The following is a 19,056-nucleotide window of genomic DNA, read 5'->3' as shown; positions in this document are numbered from 1 at the left end:
ACAAGGTCGTAATTATCGTAAACAGTATGTAACACTGTCAAAATCCCTCATATACAAATTATAATCATGTCAAAACCCTCCATATTTTGTCCTAGCCCTCAATATTTTCGACTGCTTAAGTTCTATGCACAGTTGGCTTCCAAAATTTTCGTCTTTTTGATGCAATATCAATTATTATCTTTAAAAGATTATAGGTACATGAAATTCTAAAAAAAACAAATTTAACTGGAACAAATGCAGACTCACATTACAAATTAAAAATTGTACGTGCTCAAGCAGTTTCTTCCTACATTAGAACCGAGTATCCATTTAACATTACCAGTTGAAAAGAATGTAGTTTTTGAACTCTGCTTTTACATAACATATGTTAATTATTAATTATTATTTTAGGCCTATTATTATTTATATTTCATTCTATGTATACACTGTAACTTAAAATGGTGCTTTATAAACACAGTTTATTAAGAATACTATTTTATTTTTATAGATATGATGAGATTACGCAAGTTAACTTTCAAACACTACCCATTTGGTAATTTCTGAATAAGAAACTTGGTATTAGAGTAGTGAAAAATAGAATAACCAAACAACAAAAGTAATTCTGAAATTAAACGAACAATTGAAAAAAAAAACGAGCACCTTGTAAGAAAGGGACTATTTATAACCTAAGGCGGAAATGGACCGTGACGTCACAGTCTTGATCTACCAGATAGTGACACCAAATTGGAACAATATGGCATGCGTTTTAATTCTCCCACTGACCATCACCAGGGCGATAGAAATAAATGACAACACTCACCACTAACTGCAAACAGTCCTAATAATCCAAGTACATACAGCATGATTTCGTACAAAGTTCTGTCAGTTGTTAAACCAAAAACACTTGGCCAGTCTGGCACGATCGTCTGCTAAGTTGTAACACTCCCCAGCACTTTCAAGAACCGCCACTACTCCAACGCCGCTGAGCGGAGAGGTTTTAAAACTCAACAGCCTTGTACTGCCTGCCTCAGTGGACACTTCCCCGCTTCCTTCTCGTCGCTCCCCTACGTCATAAAAATTACCTTCGAGAACCAATTTTTATTGTGGGTGGGTTCGGATTATGCCTTGCTCGATATAGGAAGGTTGCAGGAAATGAATTGCCTGCGATCTGTCGCCATTTGCTCGATGATGTATGAAGAATTCGGTTCCCTTTTCATTGAGTCGCCCGAGGCATTTCGCACTGAACATAGAAACTCTGTCAGTGGAGCCAGAGTGAAAGTACGTATGCCAATATGGCATAATTTACACGCTGCTTTGTTCCAAATAAGTAAGAGTATTATTAAGGTGACCCGTTGTTATGCGAACTCCAGATCCATATTATTATATCTTCTGGACATTTTTCATGTTTCAACTTTCTGAAAGTGATTTATTATGCGTTTAACCTTTTTGGCAGTCATTCACAGGCCTGCTAAGCATTACATTCTTTAGCTGTGGACAAGAACATAGTTTTATTAATTTTCTACAGCAGTAGGACAAAGATATCCTTGAACTAACAGAATTAGAATATGTATTTTATTGTATATTGGATGCATGTACACTTCATAAGTTGTCTGTGATGATGAACTTCTATAACCATGAACACAAAGTTATATACGTATAAAACGTCAAATACCCAGTGCAGGCACATAGTGGTCCGGGTTCCACTTTAAACTGTAAGTCCGGTATCGAATAGCCTTCTGTACATAAAGTGAACTTGAAAATAAAACGTCCAAAAATATAACACCACTTTTTTTCTGGATTGTTGGGGGAGACTTGTCCCTCGCAAAGTCCCGCCCCCACTGATTTATTCACACGCCCCCAGCACCTCCATAACTTCCCCCAAATTCTTCAATACTCCCCTAAAATTTTTCACAGGGCCAAATTTATAGTAATTTTAGTTCTCAACTTCCCCTTTCACCCTCTAAATACGAAATTGTAACCCCCAGATGGAAAATTCTGGTAAACCTCTTCCCATCTCATATGGACATTACAGTGCCCAAGACTATACATATATATGAAAAAGTGACATTTCACAAAATCAGTTTATCGTTCCTTGTTTTCAAAATCCTTTTACGGTTTCGGTTGGTCTGTTAACAGTTTTTTGCTACAGATCGTGCTATTAGAATCAATTAGAATCACACATGGGTGTTTTCGTGCCCTTCTTTCTATTTAGAGACCTTAGAAATGCGTTTTTAGAAAGGATTCAGTGACTGAAAGAATGCTGTTGTTTGAAATGTATGAAAATTCTGAATTGCATAAAACTTGCGTCCAAAAACTCTTTCCTCAATTTTTTGTAAGAATATATGTCTACTCTGTCTATAAAATATGATAAGAGAAATCTATCACTGTCAGTGATTCTATAAGAATGAAACCCTTTTCGAAATGGAAAGCAGCTCTTCTGCAGTGAGAGAACGAGAGAGAAGTAAACTGATTCATGAATATTAACATGTGAAGAATCGCCAATGTATGAATACGAGAGTATGTTGCTTACAAAGAAAACTTCTATGAAATCACAAATGTACTGTCACAAGAAGCCCGACTGAAAAGAGGCTGATACCCAACTTCGTCGCACATTATCTGTCTTTAGATACAGAGACATAAATGTAAGATTTGGAGAGGATGCTTCCAGATAGAGCAGGGAAGAAGATATACACAGAGAACTTGATCAGCTGGGAGACCCAGACTGTGATGGTTGTACGAAAAGGAAGAATATCCGAGGATGAAGGAAAATACAAGAAACAGACACAACGGGAAGACTCTATCAATTGATTGATTGAACTATGTTATATTACGTTGCTTTTCTGCCACTTTTGACAAATCGTGATGAGTGATAATATTATGAATAACACTCACAAAGAACGCCCATGCCAAGGACGGGATTCGAATCGGGGATCTCTGGCGTCGTTGCCTGCTGTGCTAACCACTCCGCCACGGAGGTTAGGTGCAGATAAAAATTATCCACTATCAAGGAGTTCATCATCATCACTTTTTTCTTTGTAGAAGAATTGAACAACCAGGGTTAAATATTTTCGAATGAAAGCTTATTATTATGACTTGGTAAAATACAAAACATGAGAAAAATGCATTGTCTTACTGGACGAGAAGTTTTGCAGAGTACGGAATAACAAATCGAAATTCTGAACCCAGAGATGTTCCAAACATTGTAGTTCTTACTAATAAGTTTTGTATTTTTTATCATAGTGTTAAACTGGAATTCATATTTATCGTCAAAAAATTTTTCTACTCTACGAAGCATGTTTCTGTCCTTTAGAAAATAAATGGTCAAATAGTTTCTTACTGAGTGTCTCGTACATAGGAAACATCTTACACCATTTTTTTTATTGATTCTTCAACGACACGGTTTGGAACTTAGCGTACCAGGGATCGAATGCAGGACAACTGGATTACAACGGTTCTACGAGTGACTAAGCTTAATGTGCCAGTTCCCTCTTCCTCGTGTGTGCATTCCACACGCAGCTTGATTTCACCTTGCTATTGGTTGCAGGTTGCATTTATGAACATGCACTTATCATATACCGTTAGCGATTCTCTGCAAACGATTGCCTGTTGCATTGTAAATTCATCCCAAGGCAACGGTCCGCATCTAAATTAATGCCTTCGCTTTGCAAAGCAGTAGTCTCATCCAGTAGTGGAGGACATCAAATGCACCGTACAAGTGTAATTATCCCAGGAATGTGAGTCTGCACTTAATAAACAACAGCGCACAATAAACTTTTTGTTGTCCTCACAAGTTTTTCAGTTTCAACACTTGATCATGTAAGGCATTTTTATTTTATTGTATCAATAATAATAATAATAATAATAAGCCTCAACAAGTTTCAGGTAACAAGATCTTGCCAGAGTTACGTGGATTTCCCCAGTCAATTCTGGGCGAATTCTAGAATGGTATGGTCACACACTCTTACTCCCATCCCCTTGTCCCTTTCCCTCTCTTGTCATCCCTTTCTGCTGCGATAATGTGTTCCTTTAGACGATACACTAAAGCTGGAAATTTTCATGAAGCTCTTCTGCCATTATTGAACCTCAAAGAATGTAGTTAACTACACGCAAATGTGTTTCGCTATTATCCCATTCGCACTTAATCCTGTATTGATTGAGTTTCTCAGTTATCCCTTTCGCGGCGATTCCACCACCCCAACTATGGTTATACAGATTTTGCATGATTTTGTTAGTATGAAATGGCCCCTTACATACTAACAGGATGTCGTCAGATTGCTGATTTGTAGTATCAAGTGCGTGTTGCGAACTGCAAGCAAGCACTGAAATCGTGAAAATGGAAGTAGAACTTGTTCAATCATTCAATTTGAATAAATTATCATTCTTTCAAGAACGGAGCAAATAACTACTATTCTACCATACAAGAGATTAATCAACATGATACTCTTTTCGTCGCATTCATTGTTGCAATGTTATAAACGAAACGGTATATTTTATAGAAAGGATATTACAATTCATACACGCATAGGCGCCGACTCCATGGGGCATGGGGGGGAAGGCTCGAGCTATTATGGTTGACGAAACTTGTGATATATCCATCCGTGAACAATTGACATTTTGCATTCGAACAGTAATTGAAAATTTTAATATTTTTGAGGAATTCATTGGGCTTTTACGAGATTCCGAACACTACTGAGGCCAAAACTTAAAAAAGGGAGGGAGTGAGTCATTCATTCATTTATTTCAGTGATCAGAGCCTCCCCAATAATTTTGACAAGTTGGCGCCCCTGCATACACGTCATGTATCTCGATATTGATGACAAATGCCCGTATTTATTTTTATTTGTAAGCAAGATATAAAACTCTTGTAATGTCTAACATAAGTATCGCATTGAGATTGCCTTAACATGCCTATTTTGACCATTGAAAATTTATTGTCTGTGACATGAACAAAAATTAATACAAAGTCATAGTGTCGTAAAATAAACAACATATTGCTTACACATGTTTGCTTGGCAGGTCCATTTAGTGCAAACTTCTTAACCGCATACATATTTGTCATTTATACTTTTGTGAGATTCACAAGTTGCCATTATCTAAACTACGCGTATATCTATTCGTAGTGTAAGATCTGATGTTGACTTTTTGATGTTGCAATGACAGGTTTGGGTTGCATTCTGTTAATTTTGACCGGAGACTTGGAAAATGTTCTTGGCACATGTTTTATTGAGTATAACTTGCAATTCAATACTTACATAAGAGTCATTCCATGCGAAATCAACACAGCCTTTGACCTGACCATCTCCGATTTTCATGAAATTTGGGGAGTTGAAACTATGCATGGAACTTAGTAAGTATAAAAATTTTTAGTTTCGTGCGTCTTGTAATTGTTAAATTATTCAAGGTCAAAGTTAGCAGAAATTCCTCTTTTTGAGCCCCCTTAGCTATACTAAATATGCTGTAACTCCGCCCCTATTTTGTCTAGGAAGCTCAAATAAAGCTTATTGTACAGGGAATTGAACAAGCTTTCCAGTGATATACAACAAGCCTACCTTTGGATAGAAATATAATTTTGTCACGTGACCTTGACTTTTGACCTTGAATATCTCAAAACATGTCATCACCAAAAATCGTGAAGAAAATATATTTGGTCACTCATACCATACTCTAAAACATACCAAAAAATCATTCTTGGACTGCAATGGGATCGGAAGATACAAAATAATATGTGTAACTATGTGACTGATAAAAGCCCCATTACATGAACTATGAAGAGTCAAATGTCCCTTAACACCCCCTACAAAATGTGAAGCAGTTATCCTGGGTATAATTGGTCATGAAAGAAATAGGTTAGGCACAGGGAGATCCCTAGCCGTGTGTGTCAAGCGCAGGTCCGGCATATTGTTGACCGCCATATTGAATTCAACGCAAAAATTTCAAAGGAAAGGGGGTGATGTGATATATCAAATGAGGCTAGAATTTCACGAGAAATGAAGTGACGAAGGATTTTCCAACGTATCTTACGCCAGCAAAAAGTTATACACATATCTTTCACTTACGATATATATGCACATTATAATGTTGTCAATGTTCCTGTGAGCACACTCGTTGACGTCTCTCACACTCGCATAGAACATTTTGCAATGTAGCATGTGCAACAACATCGCAAGCAGCAACTATGCCTTCTCTCAGATGGTCAATATCAGGGACTTTTAGTGCATGCACCATTCTCTTCAAATGTTTCTGAAGGTAAAAGTCCTCCTAAGATGTTAGATCTGGGGAATGTGCAGGCCTTTTAATAGATCCCCGTGTGCCCATCAATCTACCTAGAAAATTACCATGAAGAAATTGCAAAAATGTCCACATAGTGTGGTCACACTCTGTCCTGTTTCAAAACTCTCGAAAAGTGCCATATCCCGTAAGCAAGGGTGAAAAAACCTGTTCACTTAACAAATCCAAGAAGCCCTCACCATTTAAGGTTCCGTTGTTGAATATGGACCAACCATTTCCGTTCGCCATACATTATACCACATAACTAGCTTACCAGCAACAACCATTCGACTGAGCAAATCACAGGTATTGCATATTATTTTTATTAACTTCACCGTGAACATAAAAATTAGCCTCGTCACTGAAGAATTTTTCATTCCAAAGGAAGTGTCACGTAATTGTTTGAGATACTTTTCACAATATTCTTCACTATTCAACTATTTGGTGAATGTAGCTGATTAAAATCATATGCAATGGTGCGTATACTTCTTTCTCTCCAAAAGATGTCAGCGTGATCTCGATGAGTTCCTAACACGTTAGGAGCATTCCAATGCTTTGTTTTTAACACCTCGAAAAGGAGAAAATTGTTACAAGCATGCAGTAATAAATTTTTGCTGGTTAAATATATGTTGGATAAACTTTCGTCACTTCATTTCTTGTGAAATTCTAGCCTCATTTGATATATCACATCACCCCCTTTCCTTTGAAATTTTTGCGTTGAATTCAATATGGCGGTCAACAATATGCCGGACCTGCGCTTGACACACACGGCTAGGGATCTCCCTGTGCCTAACCTATTTCTTTCATGACCAATTATACCCAGGATAACTGCTTCACATTTTGTAGGGGGTGTTAAGGGACATTTGACTCTTCATAGTTCATGTAATGGGGCTTTTATGAGTCACATAGTTACACATATTATTTTGTATCTTCTGATCCCATTGCAGTCCCACAATGATTTTTTGTTTGTTTGTTTTGTTTTAGAGTATGGTATGAGTGACCAAATATATTTTTTTCACGATTTTTGGTGATGACATGTTTTGAGATATTCAAGGTCAAAAGTCAAGCTCACGTGACAAAATTATATTTTTATCCAAAGGTAGGTTTGTTATATATATCGCTGGAAAGCTTGTTCAATTCCCTGTACAATAAGCTTTATTTGAGCTTCCTAGGCAAAATAGGGGCGGAGTTACAGTAGATTTAGTATCGCTAAGCGGGCTCAAAAAAGGCAATTTCTGCAAACTTTGACCTTGAATAATTTAACAATTACAAGACGCACCGGACTAAAAGTTTTCATAGTTACTAAGTTCTATGCATAGTTTCAACTCCCCAAATTTCATGAAAATCGGAGATGGTCAGGTTAAAAATTGCACATATCTTTGTTGATTTGGAATGGAATGACTCATAAATCAACGTTCTACAACAAATAAAATCGAAGGTCTTGTCAAGTTTGAATTGAATCATTAAGAAGTTTGTGAAATATATAGACTTTGGCTTGAGGCATAATGGCCTTTGAATCATGATCAATGGCGGCGATTAGGGGTGGGGCGTGGGGCGCAGTTGCCCCCTAACTTCTGATACTTTTACCCCGCACTATGGACTGTTAATGCTAACTTTGTCTACAAGAGAAAGTAAACTGTCTTTGCCCACCCAAGTTTTTTCACCTTTTTAGGACGATAAATCTCGTTTAGACTATTGCTAAGTATATAATAATAATAATAATGAGAGTTTGCAAACTGATAGAAGACAAATCAAGTTTAAATATTGCTTTCTATCCTAATAATACAAGAAAAGCGAGGTAAAATAATCAAATCAATCAAACTCTTGGTCTCTCTATCTTCCTCCATTTCTCTCTCTCTCTCTCTCACACACACACACACACTGTATTTTACGTTCATGGGTTTTATTTAAGGCGAGGAGGGACAATTTCCCCTAGGTATTTCTCGCTGAGACAGCTGTCGATCACTGTTGCCAACTTCGCTCTTTTGGAGCCAGATCTGGCTGGCTCTTTCGTGCACTCGTTACTGTGAACTGTGGCACCCGCCCTCTACCCCACCATGATGCTACCACTGGCTCCGGCCCATAAGGACCAACCTTTGCCATGAGTGTACATTTTGCACATCTTCATATATAGGCTGCGTGACCCACACCCCTCTTTCCTCCCCAGGTATTTTTATATATAGAGCTGTGGCTTAAGGTGAAGATGTCAATATTATTATCCAGGAATCCTTTATTTTCGATTTCATATGAACATCATAAAACTATTGAGATGGGTAATGCCGCCAAATCTAGGCGGTGAAAACAAGAATACATTTCCATCACTTTAAAGATAACGATAATAGCAGATAATAACACCTAAATTATCCTAGGAGACACTTAATGCAGCCTTCGTTAATCTAGATCCTTGAAAGTCATCTTTAGCTCTTGGTGAAATGTAGCTCTTTTATGCACATCAGGTCTGGCAACACTGCCAGGATGGCTGTAGGAGGCAAGGAGAAATACATTACGCTTATAGGAGAATTATTTTACCCGTTTTCTTGGAGATATCAAACTTCCGATGGCGGAAAAATTTATATGATCGGGTAAAGGATCCATTGAAGATGATATTTGCGCTAGAAATAGTCTAAACTCCCATTTGTTTAGCCGTAACTTCAATTTGAAGTTGTCTCTCCATAAGGAATACATGGGATTCTGTAAGTACGTATTCATCACATTTTTCAAACATGGTATCTAGCTTAATAATCAACTTTAAGAACCGCTTCCACTTGCAACATGGGGAGAAATTCATACTCTCAAATTATGCGTGGATTTTCTTTAGTAGCAGTACCAATTCCGACGATATTTAAATAAATGCATGCCCTCCTCACCTTAAGCCTCTAGTGGCCACGTTTGAAAAACACTTAGTCTTGCATGTTTCTAAGGCCTAACAGTGCCTGAAAGAGTTTGTGATACACTGTGTTCCCCACTTGTCCTTGAATTCCATTTTTTCCAAAAGATTTCATTCTCAAACTTATTAAATCATTTTCATGTTGAAAAAGTCCTTGAGCAATGAGTATTTTCCTCTTCGAGCTTTCAGCTGATAGTGCTACATGTGTAAACAAATTGAGCATTCTTGAATAGATTCTTAAGCTCAAGCTTTGACTTTCAAATTCCGACTGTGGGTTAGGGAAATAATACACCTTTACGAAGTGATTATGGAAATCGATTCCAAAGGGTGCCCAAGACAAGACAGTAGCACACCTAACCATCAGTTCGTGCATGCCGACAACCTTGGAAAGCACGTCAAGGTCATCGAAAACCAAGTAGTCGTCCTCCAGAATACCAATTTCACTGGTGGAATGCAACGGTGCCTCACCCACGGCAAGGATTAAGTCGTAAGAGGAAGTAAAAGGAAAGCGAGACTTCTACAAGACAGAGAAATTATGTATATCAAGAGAAAATATTATCCTGGAACGAATGTTAATAGAATTTAACTGATTCAGCATTGTGGAGATTTGATGTGAACGTACTCTGACAAGCAAAACCAGTTCTTGTTTTTGGAAGCACAAGCTCCGATTTTCTGACCTATTTTCTTTTCTTCAGTGGAATTTTCCGTTCTCGATCCCGTGGTAGACTGAGGGTAGAACATACGCACGAAAGTAGTCCAAACCTTCCGGCATATATGTTGCCTGAAACGGGGAATGGGGAATTGCTATGAACATTTACTTTAGAAGACATATTTTCAGCAAGCAGAATTTTAATATTAATATTATTTTTTGTTGTTTCTTTCTTTGCTAACAGTTCAAAGTCAAAACTGGTCCCTGTGGCACAGTTGTTAGCAAGGGTGCCCTCAGGAATTTTTCTCAGCTGCAGCAGCAGTGTCCAAGGTTGGGCGAACGTGGATGATGCTATCCACCATTTAAGAAAATTCTCATAAAGCATCCCCAACTAGGATAATTTGCATGGACATCCCCGTCCCAATCACAGCATTTTCACCGTGTTGATCCATACAAGCATCCCCTCACCTTTCACCAAACTGGGCAAAGCACCCTCCTCGCAGCTAGGAATTTCCACTTTGAGCACTGGGGTTGGTGCAGAATAAGATTATATACGTATCTTCCCTTCAGCCATAAAAATTCATATTTTACCTTTTATAATTTGCATAATTTTACAAATAATATTGAAATTGAAGTGAAATTTTCTTGCCGTTGTTGTCAAGTTAAGACTTGCTTTGACTATTGCAATACTCGTAGAAACTGGATTCGACTTGCTTCCTTTCCACAAATCTATCACTTTGTTCATGAACAATTATTTGCCTTTGTCTACTTTTTCACAGTGCACAGTTATCAAACAGAGATCAGTTAATTTGCTGTGTTTCATGTCACCCTCATGTCACAATTTCACCAATCGAATTTTATGAAACTCTTCCTGATATCTCAGGAGACAAGTGCCCCTTCTGGCGTCCTTGGTTGTTGCTAGCGTACGGAGCGGTTATAGTATAGAATCATTAGTTCGAGAGTAAAAAACTTTGTACAGTGGGATGCATAAGTATTTCCAAGAAAATTGTCCACCACCATGTTATGTTCTTTATTTTAAGCAATATGTTTTAAGTATTATGCCAATACACACTTTCAACTGCGTTTCTCTCAATTCCATCTCCTGTACGTCACCGAGTTATACTTTCCGAGTTGATAAGTTTATTTTCCTAAGAGGTAAAAATGCATAGTAAAATAGCCAAAAATAAAAATTATGCTTTGAACAGATACCGATACTTGAAAATTGCAATAATTAAAATTTGTTCAAAATATTGACTAATATTTGTGTGTAAATATTCTTCTTCAATTATATGCATCAATTTACAAAGAAATTTGCTTTATAATATACAAGAATAAAATCATAATATTAAAGTAGGTGTTATGTACCTAGGTAATCACAAAATACAGTTTCTCGTGCAAAATTGTTGCAAAATGAAACTAAAGTTGAATTTCGTATAGTTTCTAGGATCATCGCGCAGCATTTTCGCGGACCTAGTGAAAGACCAATACGGTAAGACCTCGTTAATCCGGACTAATAGAAGGGGATGTTGACCGGTTTAACGAAAGTCCGGATAAACTGAAATAACCTAAAAGAGCAGTAGAAAGTGCATTAAAACTCCGTTTATAGCAACAAAACACTTTATTATGGTGTATTTAAAGGGCATAGGCCTAAATACACTATACAGTATAGTAAAATGTAAAGCAATACTGTACATACAATGCAGTACGTACATACACGATACCCATATTATGATGATGTGTCCGACGGACCTGGCTCTGCATCACTCGAAACTCTTGCTGTGGAAGTTGGTTTGAAGTACATGTCTATATTCTGTTGGGACAGTTTGTAATGTATTTCCTTCACTAATGTTTTTTTGCTTTTTGCCTGTCCGGATTAAGCGAAGTCCGGCTTATCGGGGTCCGGATTAACGAGTTTTTATCCTGTATTCCAACAGATACTTTCCAATACCACGATTTGCCGATATCAATAGATCGGCATCGGTATCGGCTCAGCCCCAAATGAAATACAAAGATATAGTCGACGAAAACATTTTAGCGCCGTCAGACAAAGCTAAACGTGCAGCTACCCTCGAAACAGATAAGTGTATCTGTGGTTGCTCGTTCTCGTCTAACCTTAATTATTTTTCTCGGAATATAAAATGATGAGCTTTCACTCCAACGAGACAAATTAATTCATCTTCCATGTTTCGAAGGGCACCTTGCGGCATTGTTGTTCATACACTTCTTTCTTCTGAGTTTCTTGCGTGCCAGACAGTATATAATTCAGGCAATTGTAGCAAAAGTGTCCCTGGTGTTTCACAGATTTCTATTCCAGCTATTGTGCTTTTGAATTTTCTTTTCCTGTTTCACAGAGTTTCACATATTCTTTCTAGCTTCTAAGAAAGGTAAGCAACTTCTTCACACTCGAGGACATCTACCCATTCTACAGACTGCATTTCCTTTCCTTTTTTTAAAAAAAAAAAAGTGCTAGAAATTATAGAAATACATATTACTGTAATATACTACAAAAACATATACCGGTACTTCCATCATTGGCCACTGGCAGTTATAAATTATCAGACAAGGATACTAACTGTAAACTAACTGAAGACAACCTAAATATGGCAGGTTATGTTACATGCAATCACTGTACTAATTTCATGGGGACGAATTTGATAGATATGCCTCGTACATTCTGTTAACAGCCATCTTGGAAGTTAAGAACCAAAGGTGTTGTTGCTAGGAGGAGGTAAGCGACTATAACGAGCGATAAATTGGACGTTCAGTCATGGTCAGAAGTTACGAAAGCAACTGTATTATGCTACTCTTGGTTCCTCCCATCATTACATCAAAAAGTTTTACGGAAATTTCAATTTCACTTCACTCGACAGATGTGCCATATTTTGAAGAAGAGATTTTTTTGTATTTATCTTAAGTTACGCCGGTTTTTATAAATTGTGATTTTATGAAATTGATGAATCTCACAATCATACACTTATGTCTAGACTCGGAATCCCTTGCAGTCAGTGAAAGTGGTCGGAAAGAAAGACTGCTTTAGAGAAAAGAACTGCATTGATTTGATTGCTTGATTAATTTTGTTTCACTTAACTTTTCTGCCACTTTTGGCTAATCGCGAAGATGGGGATGAATGGTGATGAGATTAAATGCAGACGCCAGAGCCTTGTTAGTCTGCAAAATGTAGTCCGGGTTGAACAAAACTGTACTTTGAGGCTTATGCACTATTGTCGTCCAAAGATTTGTACTGAGTTTGGATGGAGTATGGTAGTGTTGTTTCTGTATTATTTTTGAACTGAAGTTCCATTTTCTCTGTAAAGGAAACATGTAACGTTTTCTCTCTGCATCAAATTCTATCCCTTGTACTTCAAATCTTCGTTTCGATAGTTTGTCGATGTCGGCGAAACCAATTGGTAATTTGAAACCACGTGGGCATTGGATATCAAGTCCAATTGAACCGGGTCTCTTCAAACACTTCAAAATTTCATTTTATGTTTACCCTACTGAGCAGCACAAGTGACAAAAGATGCTGAAGAAGTTGTCTGAAAAGAATCTCTTCTCCCAGAGGCATCTCGCTGCCCCAGTGGTCACAATCTGCAGTCATTAAAAGAGAAACTGTGCATGCTTGTGCACGAGAGTGATTCACACGACTTGTGGCTTTTACTCGCGGAAGACAGCTCAGCTGATGAGATATTATGAGACATTAATGCTCATATACACTCAGGTTGTTATAAACCGGGACAATTAGGTGGAAAGTCATTATCCATGCGCTGCGTTCTGCTCTCACGGTCTGTCTCTCCCATCTTAGAGAATACGAGGATGAAAATATTGAAACTTATTGAGAGGCTTTGCACATTATTACCATGCTTAACATGGCTGTAAACGGATGAATTTAAAAATATAGAAAATGAGCTATGCAGAGTTTTATAACTGCGGCAGTATTCCTTTCAAAAGTGTGAATCTTTCGATTTCACATTTAGTGGTTTAAACAACACATAATAATAGTAATGAGATCATCAGTTTCAAACGTAAACTTATATCTTAATTTATTTAAGGAGGAATGGCTGCTCTTAGAATATCGGTACAGAACACACTTGAAATGTATGCATGGACTTTCTTTTGCTTCAGTGGCTTCAGATATAGAGTTAATTAATTGTGGTTTCATTGACAACCACACAAATTTAATGAGCACTGAGGTAACGTATCTCGAATTACAGCTTCTCCTTGAAGCTATTTTACTGTGTTTGAGCTTTCTAGTAGATACATAAAGATTATATTTTAGAATCAATTTGAATAGGTCCCGAGTTCGAAACCTGGCCTTGACGTGCGTGTTCTTTGTGAGTGGATGTTTTATTTGTAATATTGTTAATGATACTAGTAATATGATAGTAATAAATATTAATTGAATTATAATATCAAGCGGTAGTTTAAATAAAATATTTATTTTGTGGATTAGAGGTGGTATTATATCCCCCTTGATGTTTTTAGAATTATTAATTCATTGGTGGCTTACAAGACCACTGTTCTGTTTTAAACTATAAAAAGAAAACAATTTCATCATATCATCATTCATTTTCATCCTTTCGATTAGCCAGGGCCTCCCAGATGGCGTAGTGGTAACGTTATGACCATGTAATCACGGGTTCCCGGGTTCGATACCCGGTGGAGGCACATAGTGGTGCTGATCATTCATGGCTGGCTGATTGATTGATTGATTTGGTTTACTTACTTCGCTTTTCTGCCACGTTTGGCTAATCGCGTAGATGAGGATGAGTGATGATGATATGATGAAATTGATGATAGGAAACTCACAAAGAACACCCATGTCCAGGTTGGGATTCGAAGCATGCTGTACTAACCACTACGCCACCGAGGCTGACACGATCCTTCATGGTAGGGTGCAAAGTGCACGGGAAGCTTTACCTTAAATTAGACAATTATAGGCACCATAGAATTTACGTATAATGATTTCATTACCACTAAACCTGCTTATGTACTGAAAGCATACGAATCAGAATTCAGGAACAAAATAGATTTTAGGGCAATATTATCATGACATGTGAGCCGAAACACGGACGCTATACGGTTAATGGAAAACATTGATTGATTGATTTGGTATTTTAAGTCCACTTTATGCACAGTAAGGCTAATCGGGACTGGCACTACAGTTTAAAGTGGGATTAAACCACTATGTGCCTCCACTGGGTTCGAACCCGGGACCCCTTCATTACAAGGCGACGACGTAAAGGAAAAGAGAAAGTCATTTTTTTACGCTGGCACTTCCTTCAGAGATCTGAGAGAATATTTTTTACTATTAAGGAAAAGAGTTCGTGGTATTTTATTAATTTATTAATATTCATACGTGCATTGCAATTACTGTGTATAAAAAATTGCGGACACTGAGAGTTTTACGGTGAATGAATGCCTTGTAATCGCAAATGTTACGAGGCCATTGTTTCACTTTAACATAGCTTCGGAGGAAGTATTTCCTGTTTTCTCTTTTTCTTAGATGTTCCAACGATGCGGAATGCATTTTGCTTACACGAGGAGGTATTTCTGGCAAGCGTCTACACAGACAACTAACTACAAAAGCAGGGGTAATAAACGCTGGTTTCAATTCCCGTGAAGGCACATTTCAACTAATCCAGCCGCGACTTGCGTATCTGTGCATAAATCGCAAGACGTAATTTGTTGAACGAAAGGATTGAGATTTTTACACATAAAAATACTTAGTTTTTTAAGGTTGAGTCAACAATGTGGTGATTTTTGTGTGATTTGACAGACGATTGAACAATTCATTACAGCAATACACACACTTTTATTCTTTACAATGAATTTACATTCTCCGTGTGGTATCGGAGAACGTAAATTACGGATTCTGAAAGAAGTCAAGTTTAAAAAGTACATTTACTCAATTAGTTGGAGTATAGAATGATTGATCTCTGAGTTTGTACTATCGTCAGTTTATCTTTGAATCCTCTTTGATCTTTGAATCATCTTTGCGGTTAACCGAGAGACGTAGAAAAGCAACGTGTAAGTAATAACGAAAGTGAAGAAATACAAACATAAATTTCATTATTTACAAAATAATATGTTACTTGAAAGATATTAATAACAACGTAAAAATATATCACTATACACTGGTGACACTGTAAATGTCACCTAGAGAGCACCACAGGCCAATATTGTAAATACTGTTAAAATGGTACTTACCCTATTTGCCGACGATTTTTCCCTTTAAAAATAGGTATAAAAAACAGGGTGCGTCTTATACGCCGATACTAAGTTTTTGATTACCTCCATTTCTGGAAACTTTCCCTGTTCTGAATTAGACGATTTCTTACTATTTTCTTAGCCATTAAAAATTCTCAACATAACTGCGCTACCGGCATGTAAAATCATTAATCCCGGAGTTGTTAATTATATTTTTACAAAACATAAATTTGACTTAAAGTACGGAGGGATTGTATCCCCCAGCTAGGAAAATTTTCGCAATGCATCTCCTAGTTGTCTCATTACCGTAATTGCACTGCTACCCCCTCACCTAACAATTTCCATTTCAAGGGCTGGCTACAAGAAGGAAGTTCCTAAAGTCTGAATACAGCACTAATAAAGAAATGGATGCAAAACATGGACAGATGCTGAAATGGGAAGACTAGAAGCCTTCGAAATGTGGCGATGCAGAAGAATGTTGAAGTTGAAATTATAGAGTAACAAAAGGAAAGCATGTACCGAGACGCACCCATAGCAAGAAAGTCGTGGTAATCGATCGTTTAGAGATGATGCAGGCTGATAGATTATACCCTCATACATTGAGAAGTAATGGAAATAGTAATTGAAGGCACAATATAAGGGAAAAGCCACAATGTTAGGCTCAGGTGAAGTATATCAAAAGAGAAATGAAGATATTAGCTGAAAACTGGAATAAATGGAAAAGGAGGGATATGATAAAATCAAGTTCCACAGCCCCCTTCGGTAAATAAGAATTCACGGGAAACTGAGTAAATAGGATAGAAGATAGTTCAGTTTTTAATCCCACTTTATGCACACATAGACCAATAGAAACTGGATCTATAGTTTAAAGTTGGATCCGAACCAGTATGTGCCTCCACCGGGTATCGAACCCGGGTCCCCTTGATTACAAGGTTAGCATTACTCCATGAGAGGCTTCAAGGGAAAAGGAAAACATAAGGTGAGCAGGGATATATTCGGGAGGGTGGAGTAAAATTTTCAAATGAGATAAAGAGCTTTAACAAATACACCTTAGCGTTGAGGGCTTAAAAACGGGGAAAAATACAGTTGTCTGCCGTTTCTAGTTAATGTATCATAAGTAGTACGATTTGTTAATGTAATTATACAATTTGAATTAACTTATGTTGATTAATCCACAAGGTCTTAGAAAATCTAATTGTGAGAAAACTCCTTTCGTTCTACATCGTGTTCAATTTGAACACCGGCATAACCCAACAAGTGGCTTGTCCGTTACAGCTCAGAGAGATTTCGGCTTTGTTCCATAAAAGAGTAGCAAGTTAAAGTATCGAATTTAGCAGGAAAAGTTTCGTGGTGTCATCAAAGAACGAACCGGAACTGCACCATACGCTTTACTGCCTCAGCACCACGTGAAGATGGAAGCGAATGCACGAGTAATGGCAGGTCGGTACGCCACTGGAGTGCTCTGCTGGAAAAATTTCTGGCCGGCGCAGGAAAGCGTGAATGGCGTAACACATTCTTGCGGGTGCGGTAGAGGAACATGCTCCAAAGGTTTAGAAGACGTTGACACTTTTCCCTGCGTCGGCCGATAAAACTTTCACTTGCGTGGTAAAAGTGGGCCACGGAGGCCGCCGCTCGCCCCCTTTCACCCTTCCCTCCCAACGAAAGGAAAAGCTCCGGTTACGGAACAGCATTCGGTTTTGCAAGACAACAATGGAAGGCTTGCCTGTTGCGCTTCCATTTCGCTTACGCACGCAAATCAATTGTCATGCCATGCACTTCACTTCCGATCTGATGAAGATGCTCTTCCGAAGGAAGAAAAACACATGGAAAGACATTGTTGTGTGCAACCTGAGGACCCCTACCAACAAAAAAAAATATCCTAAATTTTAGCCCGGATTCATATGTACATAGGTAAGTCAGTAAGCAGGGCAGAAACGTTTATTTGAAAAATACTAACAGATACTGACTTGATTTTTTAAATTTTTTTTCAACATAATCTCCAACAATATTGATACAGTTATCCCATCGCATTAAGTCACCAACATCTGCTGCATGAAAGTCTTCGGACTGCTGTCCCAGCCACAGTCGCACTTCACGTTCAAAGTCTTCATCATCCGCGAAACCTTTGCCGTCACCTTGCGTCAAACCATCATTCATTATGCTGTAGGCTAAACCATAACACCCTATTGCAGTTGCTATGCCTGTCAGGTCGAACCATCTCTTCCAACCGAACCTTCTCCACGTACAGTCTTAGAAAAAAATACCTGGGCCACGGGACGTAGAATTTCGTAACGTCTTAAGCCTGTTGTTTATGCAACCCAAATAACAAAATATTCGCTTAAGTTTGCCTGGTGATTATGAGTTCTCGGGAAGGATTGAGCTTTGATAGCATGAGTCACATGACTCGTGCCCCAGCCACAACAAACAGCTGGGTGCTACGATGCCTCCAGAAGAAAATTTCAGGAACTGGTTTCTTGACGAAGCTACTCGTAAGGAAATACTATTCTTTCAAGTGATATTAGAGTCATTGTCAAGAAGGTTCGCTGAAATGATGGTTCTCATCACAGACCACATGCCACACGTTAATTGTTTAAGTCCAGTTCATGCACTGGACCTACAGATTAAAATGGGATCCGAACCAAATGCCTCTCTATTTGGTATTGAATTCGGAAGCCTTTCATTACATGGCGAAGACGTTACCACTACGACATCAGAGAGGCAATGGAACCCCTTGAGAAAGAGATAAGCGAAAATTGCTACGTGACAAACCATATTTGCCCGTAAATTTTAAAAATAAGACAATATTTTGTACTGACAGTTTCGAACCGTGGGAGAGGCATATATTTTTTTGTACCATCGTCCATTTCACGAGTTTATAATTCTTCCTCACCGACACGAGTAACGCGAGTGGTAGAAGAAAAGCGAAGTAAAATAACTGAAATAGAAATAAAAGGAAAAAGCGAAATAAATTTTATTCATAATATTCTGCAGTCACTTGAGTTGTATTCACGGGATGCTATCTTTAAAGAAAGCCGTGGTCTCTTCCTTGTCTTTTTCGCTTCCTTTG

At 38.0% G+C, this 19,056-nt stretch overlaps 1 protein-coding gene across 1 annotated transcript in view; it reads right to left on the bottom strand.

Annotated features, from left to right (window-relative positions):
• LOC145998903 (protein obstructor-E-like) overlaps window positions 1-1,077 on the bottom strand; it is a 31,536-nt gene extending 30,459 nt beyond the window's left edge. The window contains exon 1 of the mRNA XM_083135648.1: window positions 800-1,077. Within this exon, the coding sequence (XP_082991774.1) occupies window positions 800-842 (43 nt within the window). The 5' untranslated portion in view covers window positions 843-1,077. The remainder of the gene's footprint in view (window positions 1-799) is intronic.
• Between the last annotated feature and the right edge of the window lie 17,979 nt (window positions 1,078-19,056).

Source organism: Lepisma saccharinum, chromosome 14 (assembly GCF_977018435.1).
Source record: "Lepisma saccharinum chromosome 14, izLepSacc3.1, whole genome shotgun sequence".
NCBI classification, from domain to species: Eukaryota; Metazoa; Arthropoda; class Insecta; order Zygentoma; family Lepismatidae; genus Lepisma; species Lepisma saccharinum.
The sequence above is the reverse complement of the archived record's forward strand: the minus strand, read 5'-3'. Positions and strand labels throughout refer to the sequence as shown.